The following is a 9,854-nucleotide window of genomic DNA, read 5'->3' on the forward strand; positions in this document are numbered from 1 at the left end:
GGTTGGATGAAGTTAATAGAAAAAGAAAAGAAAAAGAAGAAAAAGAGATAGTAGCCGCCTCCGAGGATAACAATGATGACAATGATGATGGAACCAATACAATAAAACCAAACAATTATGAAACTATGTTGAAGAATCTTATATTAGTCTATTTCAACCGGTCAGTGGTCTAATGAATTATTGCTGTTAATGTCTATTTTGATGGTTTTATTCATGTTTTATTCTAAATAAAAGAATCATGTCAGTAATCAAAAATACTATTCTGTATTAAATCCATTTTTCAAGGATTAAGTTTTCTTTTTTATCTACTAATTGAGGGTTTAATTTTTTACATCTGAAATATTGAAATCTTCTTATCGAAAATTTCCTCATACGATAAATCAACGGAATAATTTCATCTGTCAAATATTCAAACTGGATAATTATCATGTATTTTCACGGCTGGCATCCAACCTCAGATTACCATTGCCGATAACCGGCGGCGACATGTTGCTATCAGACGTGACCAAATCCTACGTGGTCTCTGTCGTCGATCGGCGGATTTAGAAGATCGAAAGCTCTGCGGAGAATTTTTCTGAGTGGAGTCTTACGCAACTCTAATGACAAATCCTCCTCGGTGTTCTACTTTTTCTTCTCTCCTTTTCCAGTGGATGGACTAATCGATCGATTGATGTTATACGTGACCCCGAATGCTCTCGATTTAACTACAGGTATTGTTTGATACGGAACTTAATAACAAGAAAACAATTCATGTAATCGATTCTAAATAGTCGAGATGTTAAAACTGAAATTTCTTTCCAGATTAATCGATGGATCTGTCTTTGTTGCTTAGTGTATTATTATATAGTTGATAAATAAAAATAATATGAGAAAAATGCACCGCCGTACTTTGGGCGGCTGAAGAACAGAGAGAGAGAGAGAGAGAGAGAGAGAGAGAGAATTGGGCAATTATAATCAAGAAACAAGAAGCATAAGTCCAAAGAACTATCAATGGTGGCACCGACCAGACTAAAGCTAAATTGTCAGCATCTGCCGCCTCCTCGCGTGATCAATCATGCGAGCGGAAGAAAGGAGTTGGCATGACGCTTGGAGAATATTTAGTGGAAAGGGAAGAAAGGTACAACCAACACAAAAGGTGATCACGCAAGAGGGAGAAGTAAACTAAGAGCGAGAGGAAGCACCAAAAATATTCATGAAGGAAAAAAGATTCATCTTTTCTCTAAAATAAGCTATCATTTCTAAAAAGAAAAGAGGAGCTGCTCTGACACAACTTTTCCTATATTAAGAGGATTTTTTTTCCGATAAATTGCTCCCAAAAAAAGACTACGGAGACTGTTGCCAGAATCTGAGGTGCATATAAGAAGCACCGTACAGATGAGCTGCCATTGGGAGATGGTGAAAGACATATATCCACACGCTCAATTATTTGCCAACTTGCATGGGCCCCATGCGTGTGCTTGCATGTGCGTGGGCACGTGGAATGCACACCTCATCAGGTGAAGATACATGTCAGAGACACAGGGAACATAATCTTGCAACAAAGCCATGAGATAACATTAATGCTTCAAGATTATGGTCGTAAGATACATAAAAGAAGTCCACTGCATGAGGCATCACCTTCTTCTTTCTATGGAACACTTTGATGCATTCTCCAATAAATAAACTACACAAAATTTCTTGTGTGCAGTATATCATTCTATTTTCTACCACTCAAATGGAGTAAAGTTGAGTTTGCAATGTACTCTTTGCATTAGTCTGACACGAACACAGAAAGATCATGACACAGCAAACCAAATATAGAACAGAACATGTGACGCAGCATGTTGCCTCACTAGCAACACAATAGATCCATGAAATTTATTTGGTTTATATAGCAGTGACAGCCTCACCAGACTTCTGGCAATGCAACAACATATAAAATGCATTTTGTCATGCTACATGCTAAAACTACACCCAACATTGGCGAGTTCATCAGCCTGGAGTCGAATAGATACTGACCGATATCTGAATCAGCACTGGTTCTTAGAAATTGGCAGTGGACAACATAGTTTCTGAACAGAGGCGTTGCGAAATAATACAATGTGGACAACATAGATCACAACATTGATGAGTAGCAGCCACAGCAATCCTAGAGATCTTGTTTCGAGCTTTCAGTTCAGCTTTTTCATATAGTTTTGTGATGGATTATTCTCCATTTTTTCATACAGGGCAATGTGGTTTGCATCTGTTGGTTTCGGCTGTTAAATTTGCATCTGTCAGAGACAAGTTTCTGGAACTCCCTGAGATTTTTACCTCAATAGCTGTGTTTGCTGATCAGGAAGGACAGGTGTTGATTTCTGTGGAATTAATTTCCCCATTTTGTTGTTGATGGAGCAGAGGTTTTCACTATAGAATGATCTCTCCCTCTAAGAAGAAGCATGCTCTGAACACACGCACACAGACCACCCATCAGAAGAACCACCACAAGATCCTCCCATGGATAAATCGTTGCAGCAAACAGAGAGCCCAAAGGACTCAATTCCTTCAGGACAGCTGATCTTGTTTGAAGAGCTTAGAGATAGACTGGAACCATACTCTGTCAGAGATCTTCCTAGAGAGTTGGTACAAAAAACTGAAGATGAAGGACCTTTGAAAACTGGAACCATACTGTCAGAGATCTTCCTTCAGGCCAGCTGCTCCTTGAAGATGAAGGACCTTTGAAAACTGAAGATGGAGATGAAGGCACAAAAAACTGCCTGCCTGTCATCTGAAGCACTTCCTAAGCATGATCATTTCATGGAACCCTTGTACAATGCAAGAAAATAGAATAAAGAAAACAATAATAGTCTGCTCACTAAAAGATATATCGTAAGACGAATTTCCAGCTTAACCTAACGGACATATCACTTTCATTGGATTGATCTGCTAGATGAACAAAATACAAAATATGCATAAAATGTGAAAAGAAATTTCAAAAGAAATGCTACATGCAGCACAAAAACATCAATGGACAATTACTGATGGTAACTTATAGTCATTATCTTCCACTTGAGAGCACGATATGGATTTACTTGCTTCAACAAAAACAGCTCAATCATCAATGCCTTGGATATCATGCATTATTGAGTATATTAGTTGGTTTATGATAGGATAGATGAAAACAGGGAGAGCTAATTTTCAACAATAATTATGTTGCGATAGAAAAATAACAATCAACAACATAAACCTCAAGGGCTTACAAGCATGTCTACGTATAGCTTACTGGTACCTAGATCATTCACAAAGTAGCTGAAAACAATAATAAAAAATGTCGAATACGTTATGCTTCTGTTGTCCTATATTAACTAGGATTGAATTCCAGAGGGAATCCTAGGACTTACAAATGGACTTTCTGTACTGCTACTTCGTAATAACCCATCTGTTACATAAAGGAGCTGAAAATAATAATCAAATAGGTCTAGTATGCCGTGTTTCTACATTATATAGGGACAAATCCGAGAAGGAACGCTAAAGACTTAAATATGAGCTTTGTGTAATGCTATTTTGTACGGTCCATGCAAATGGTTTTTGCATGCAGACAGAATAAAGTTCATCAGCCCTGGTTTTGCTAAGGTAAGGAAGGACTATTGAATCTTTTCCTATCTCATCTGGGCTGCTTTCTTTATTGAATGGGATTTCTACACACATGGGCCTCGGTTAAGACTCCTTAAAGTTGGTTGACATCACAAGAATCTTGGAGTGCTCCTATGGCCCCCCATCTTTTAAAGCAGGATGGACCCTTGTCTTGATTGGTGCTCAGGTCTGAACAAAGTCCGATTCACTCATATCAATTTCACAGCCCTTAGATCCAACTTGTCCACAGTGTATATCACAGTATTTTCATGTGTTGTTTTAACTTTTTTCTTACATGCGGAGAGGAGAACGATGCTGCTAACCATGCTCATTAAAAGATGGAATGCGTTAGTCCGCTGGCACGTATAGCACAACTTTCCCGAATTTAGGCAAACTCCCTCCCCCAGAATCTATGATAAGCTAAATCAGAGACACACCATCTCAAAAATCAGATCTTTTCCCTTTAATTCCGAATCGGAAGTAACGATACGAAACGGAAGAACAACAGATTGACGGCGAAGCAACGATACGAAACGGAAGAATACCAGCTAGAAAGAATCACGACGTCTAGATGCGGACGAAGACAGAATCTAACTCCCGCCGCCGCCACGAACGCGATCAGGCAGCATAAAATGGCAGAAAGATCCATCTTTCTTCTCTTCCATTCTCTCTTCGCTCCATTGTCGTCGTCATCGTCTTTCCAGGGTTTTTCTTCCGCGGAGAGAGACGAGTTGCAGATACCAAATCGGATCCCCATTGTATTGGGTGCCTCAGATCAATAACAGCCTGCCCATCCGTTTCGCTTATATGGCCCACCAAATCTAACCAAACCCAAAGTCGGGATGGATGCGGGTCACAAGTTGAGCCCGATCACTAATTTGTTGACCATAAGACGGACGAATTCCGTTAAGTAGCCCAAGAATTGGCCTGTTGGGCCGTCACGGCGTCCAAACTGCCACAACGGATCGATCTCCCCGATTGAGGAGGCATTCCAAGTAATAAACATCCCGTCATCTTTCCGGTCCCCATTCTTTATCGTCTTCTTTCTTCCTCGCTGTTTTCGGCTGCATACTGAGAAGCTTTATCCTCCTCCTTCGCGAATCTCGATCTTTCTTCTTTCATTTCTTCGCGTAGTTTGGTTAATCTTCCTGAATCGGATCCATATTCTTTGACTCACTAGTGGAAGACAGGAAGGTAGGGTGCGTTTGGCACCTTTAGCGTCTTCCCATCGTTCCTCTCTGTCCTTCCTCTCCTCTTTTGCCTTGATGTTTCTTCTCCTTGATAACCTATCGGTATTAATAGGGCAATCCTTTGCTTGCAAAGGGATGAAAAGGGGAGCTGGACGCACTCGCCCTCGCCTACTTACTCTGACTGAGGTCACCTACTACTTACTCTATGCACAACCAATTACGACAGAGCGAGAAAGAGAGGAGGAAGAGGAAGCTTGCAGCGATACTGGACGTCTCCTGAACACGTAGTATGATATAACGTATAGGAATCATACATGCCATTTCTATCATCAGACATGCTCGAAGCTTGCAGTATTTCCAGAAGCAACATCTACATTAGTTAAGAGGCACCACCTCCCTCTCTACTACCACTTGTACCACTAGTTCATGTCCACCTATGGTGAGAATGATGTATTGAACACCAGAACAGACCATTCGACTCACAAGTTGGCGTAGCAGCAGTCCTGGAATCTGTCGGCCGAGGCCACAATGGGCAGCTGGTTCACCACCATCGAGCCCCATGCCGCCGTGAAGCCGTCGGGGGTCTGCAAGCTGTTGCAGCTGCTTCCACCCATGAAGTAGGCGAGCTCACTCAGGGACTCCAGCCTGGAGCTCAACTCCGTCAGCTGCGTCCTCAGCAGGGAGTTCTCAGCTTCCACACCCGCGTAGTGCTGGGTGGTGATGTTGAGGGCGATGAGGATCTGGCTGTTCTCTTTCTGCAGCTGGCTAACCTGCGCCTTCAGATCGTCCATATGCTTCTGCTTCCTCATCCGGGATCGCCGCGCCGACTCCCGGTTCGACAGCATCCTCTTCAGCTTCCTCTGGTTGATCAAAGCCTGCACGTCCTGCTCGGATCCAGAATTGGCTACTTGGCTGGATCCAGAAGAAACTACACTAGCACAAGCCATCATGTTCACAAAAGATATGAACTGCAGTAGTGATCAAGAAGGTGCTATATCATATATGAATACTACAGATCCTGTTCCGGATCGTAAGTATATAGGAGAGATTTTAAGCGGCTAGGGGAGTATGTAGGAATATAGGGGCTCCGGTATCAGAACAAGTTCATGAGAAAACATAGAACCAGTAGAGGAACACCACGGAGAAGGATTGAACCATTTGTGTCCTGCGCCTCAATGTGGAACTTATCATAAACCCGGAGAGGAAGATTTCACTCAGTATTGGCGACATGGATGAGAAACGCAAGGAGGATATGGAGCTGCATGTGAGGAAGAAGGGAAGAAAACCGAAAGAACAGACGGCAGAAACTAAAAGGAGGGATCTTTCGGACAAAGATTGGTGAGAAACAAAGAGGAAAACGAGATTCTGAAGCTGGTCACGGATAAAATATGAGATCTTGGCCGGAAAAGCTCAAGAGAGACGCGAGCAGATGAAGAACTCGAACGACTCCTTCGGAGGGCCAAAGGAGGGAGCTTTCCACTTCTGGAAGCAAAATGAAGCTGTCGAGCAGCAGAGGACAGAACAGAACAGAGCAGCAGAAGTCTCACACGAGACTACCGAAGGGAGAGGGAAAAGGGCAGATATGGGAAGCAAGAAGGTGAGCGGCAACCAGAAGGACAAGGGTAGGAGGGGAAGAGTTCCTCGGACAGGGGGTGATTTATAGGAGAAGAAGAAGAGGAAAGGCGGGCGGGAAACCAACAGAGAAACGTAGGAAACTGCGAGGGGCAGTAGGAGCCAGGTTTGGTATCTCCTGCAGCGAGCCGGGCGGCGAGTCATCATCTTCCACAGGAATCCAACTCCACCATGGCCACAAAATTCTTGGGACCTGTTGAAAAGATTTTTCTGTTTTGAATCATTCCTTAGCTTATTATACATCCACTTGATCAAATGTCTTTTACATTATATATAATTTCGTAAGGTCAGATCGAGATCGTCGGTCCAATGCGGATAATACAAATTTATCTTATTTATTTTTTCTTGTGTGAAAATACATCCGAAATATATATTATAATATCCTGAATCCCGTCTTTACTATTTATCTTTTGCGAGAAAAAAAAAATCATGAATTTTATTATCATACAAAAAATTATTATTTTTAGAATTTATAAATTTAATAATTTATTTTTAACTAAGAGTAAAAAGGTGAAGATGAGATTTTAAATCTAGACAATCTATAAAAATTTTACTAACTAACTAGGCTAGCTAATAAGCACCTTTAGTTTATTATTTTTTTTTATATAAAATATAAATTTTCTTGTGTTAAGTCCACACAATAAGTTTGCAATTTTATTGTGTGAAATCAGCATATGAAAATTTATACTATGTAAATTTATAAAAATCTGTGGTGTGTCAATTTAGAAATGAAATTGGTTTATTTTTTCCATTAAAAATATTTAAGTTTATTTGATTAACATCTTTATTATATTTTTATTAAATAAAAAATTATTTAGAATCGAATATTGAGTGTTCGAAGTTTCGACTAACATATTTTAATACTCTAAACATTGGTTTGGTGGCGATGTATCTGACGATTTTATCAAATATTATATATTTAAAATCTCATTTAATATATTTTTATATATTAAATATTATGTGAAATTTTTACGAAGGATTTGAAATCTCATTCGATATATTTTATACCAGACTCTTTTACTAAAGATTAAGGATTTAAAACATCATCTAATATTTTTTACAGATATCAAAGATAAAGATCTTGATGATTTATCATAAAGTTCTAGAATTGAATCTCACGGCCATCACTTAAACTTTGAGAAAAAAAAAAACATCATCTCAATTACACTTTATTCACATTCTTAGAAATAGATATGCCTAATTATTAGCATAATGATTCCTTTACTACTAGAGCAACAAGAACCGCCCATTGGAAAGATAAAGCTGGTGGTGTTCTTTTTTCTATTAGAGTTACACTTTATTAGATTTGGAGAAACTTCATGCTTTCATCCAAACCAAGCACGAGGAAAAGATTGCCTTCTCGAGAACTGGATTCCTCTTTAACCACTTCCTCACACCCAAACATGCCGTCAAAATAGAGTAAAATGCCTTTGATATGAAATCAAACTTGAAAATTCACAGATATATATAATGTATAGTATTTGCTTGATTTATTTGTTTCATAATCCAATTGTCTATTATTTTAGAAATTAAATTTATATTATATATATACAATTAGTTGAAACTAAAAGCATTAAAGATACTTGTCAATATTTTATGTTTTTAAATTTAAATAAAACTAATGCTAATCATGACTCAAAGTGGTCCATCTGGTTGTTTATGTTTATATCCTAATAATTAAAAGTATATATATGCTATAAAAAATGCTATTTCTAAGCTTTGCAAGGATATTTATACATGTACAAAAGCTTTTTTAAATTTAAAAAAAATGTCTAACTAATGTTATGTTATGTAATGTTTGAATGAAAATAATAAATTAGGAAAAAAAAAAAAAAGGTTTGTGTGTATGAGCTCAACTTTTGGCTCTGAAAGGGGGTATCTAAAATGGCTGGCTGGGAATGAATGAGGTCCCACCATGATGTATCCCAAGCAATATATAGCATGCTGTATTCCAAAGCTGTTCAAGTCTGGTGGCACAATGTCATCTCCTAAGAGCAAGAAGATGACAAGATAGTATTAGATACTTATGGTCCCTGGCATCCATGAATTCTCCCATAGTGTGGAATTGGGTGCTTCTTCAGCAAACCTCATCATCTTGCCTTTTGTGATGAGACTTTTAGTGGTACCAGTAGCAGTAGTAGCCAGTTATGATATATACCTATGCATGTATTAGTTAAGAGAATAAGAATTGCTTGCATTGCTATAAAGAAAAAATTCAGATCAAAAAGAGGTTTTAGATCTATCAATTATTGATAATCCAAAACAAATGTTAGAGAGAGCCATTTTCAAAGGTGAAAATGAAAAATGCAAGGCTGCCATCCTAAGTTGGCTATGGTTGTCCTGTCACATTTGGAAAAGACAATCTGAATTCAACAAAAAATAATAAGATATAATATGCATGTGCCTTGGGAAAAGTTCATCCACCAAAAATTATTATGATAAGGTGTTTATTTGACTGGGATCTGAGGCATGTATGGATGTGAACATGACATTGATTGGACATATCATAATTAAGTAATGAAGCCACTGACTCAAACCAATCAATCATATTTCTTGGATAGAAAAGCATACAACAAATGTAGAAAGAAGGGAATAATTATACATACAAAAATCTATTTCATTCTTTTCTTATCCCAGCATAGATGATTTAACACTGTGAATAGGTGGTAAGATTTGGATGGATACAAAAGAGTGAATATATTGGTGACGATGCATATATAAAAATGGTTTCGAAATATATGGAGCCCATTCATTCCTTGATCGCATTCCATGTATGCTGAATTTGGCTGATGCAAAGGGAAAGGCAATCCGAAAACCATAGAGGATATTAAGCTGTTTGGCTTTAACTATTTGTCTAAAGTGGAATAAACTTTCTATTCCATCTTTATCTTTTTTATTGCTCATTCGAGGTGCTCTTACATTCTCGAGTACTAAAAGCTTTATTCTTTAGAACACTAGCCATTTGATGATTTTGGTCAATATAAGCATCAGATCCTTCACAGTCTTTTCAACCATCTAACGCACTCATGTATAAAGGATTGTGTGATGTGTAGAAATCATTTTTCTAAGATGGAAATTATTTCTGGTTCACTCTGAATCAAGTGCCCATCAAGTTGGCATTTGGAGATTGCCGGAGTATTCGGCATTGCAGGAAGTTGGTGCATGCAATGCGCCGTTGAAATGAAATATGGTCGATGGATTTCGGTGTGAATATGGTCGATGGATAGATAGGTAGGCTGCAGCTTTTAACTGTCGAGTTGCACTGTCAAATGCCTACTCGATGAATGGAGAAGAAGACGAGGAGCAGAGGAAACAAACCAAGAGAGCTCAAAGATTCGAAGGCCGCCGAGGCACTCGAGAGCCTGGAGGACCCAAATGGCAACTTGGGTACGCGGTAGTTGTCAGACTTTGACGCTGAATTCTACAGAGGAAGCTTCCTCA

The 9,854-nt window shown here is 38.9% G+C and overlaps 1 protein-coding gene across 1 annotated transcript; it reads right to left on the reverse strand.

Moving 5' to 3' along the window:
- Positions 1 to 5,053: 5,053 nt before the first annotated feature.
- On the reverse strand, positions 5,054 to 6,578 carry LOC135606679 (bZIP transcription factor 44-like). Its single transcript, XM_065097748.1, has one exon. The coding sequence runs from the start codon at positions 5,729 to 5,731 to the stop codon at positions 5,261 to 5,263; it is 471 nt and encodes a 156-aa protein (XP_064953820.1). The 5' UTR covers positions 5,732 to 6,578; the 3' UTR covers positions 5,054 to 5,260.
- Between the last annotated feature and the right edge of the window lie 3,276 nt (positions 6,579 to 9,854).

Source organism: Musa acuminata, chromosome BXJ1-2 (genome assembly GCF_036884655.1).
Source record: "Musa acuminata AAA Group cultivar baxijiao chromosome BXJ1-2, Cavendish_Baxijiao_AAA, whole genome shotgun sequence".
Taxonomy (NCBI): domain Eukaryota; kingdom Viridiplantae; phylum Streptophyta; class Magnoliopsida; order Zingiberales; family Musaceae; genus Musa; species Musa acuminata.

Bases quoted from the DNA above. Each gene is read 5' to 3' on its own strand.
- LOC135606679 (XM_065097748.1), bottom strand. From the start codon at position 5,731: ATGATGGCTTGTGCTAGTGTAGTTTCTTCTGGATCCAGCCAAGTAGCC.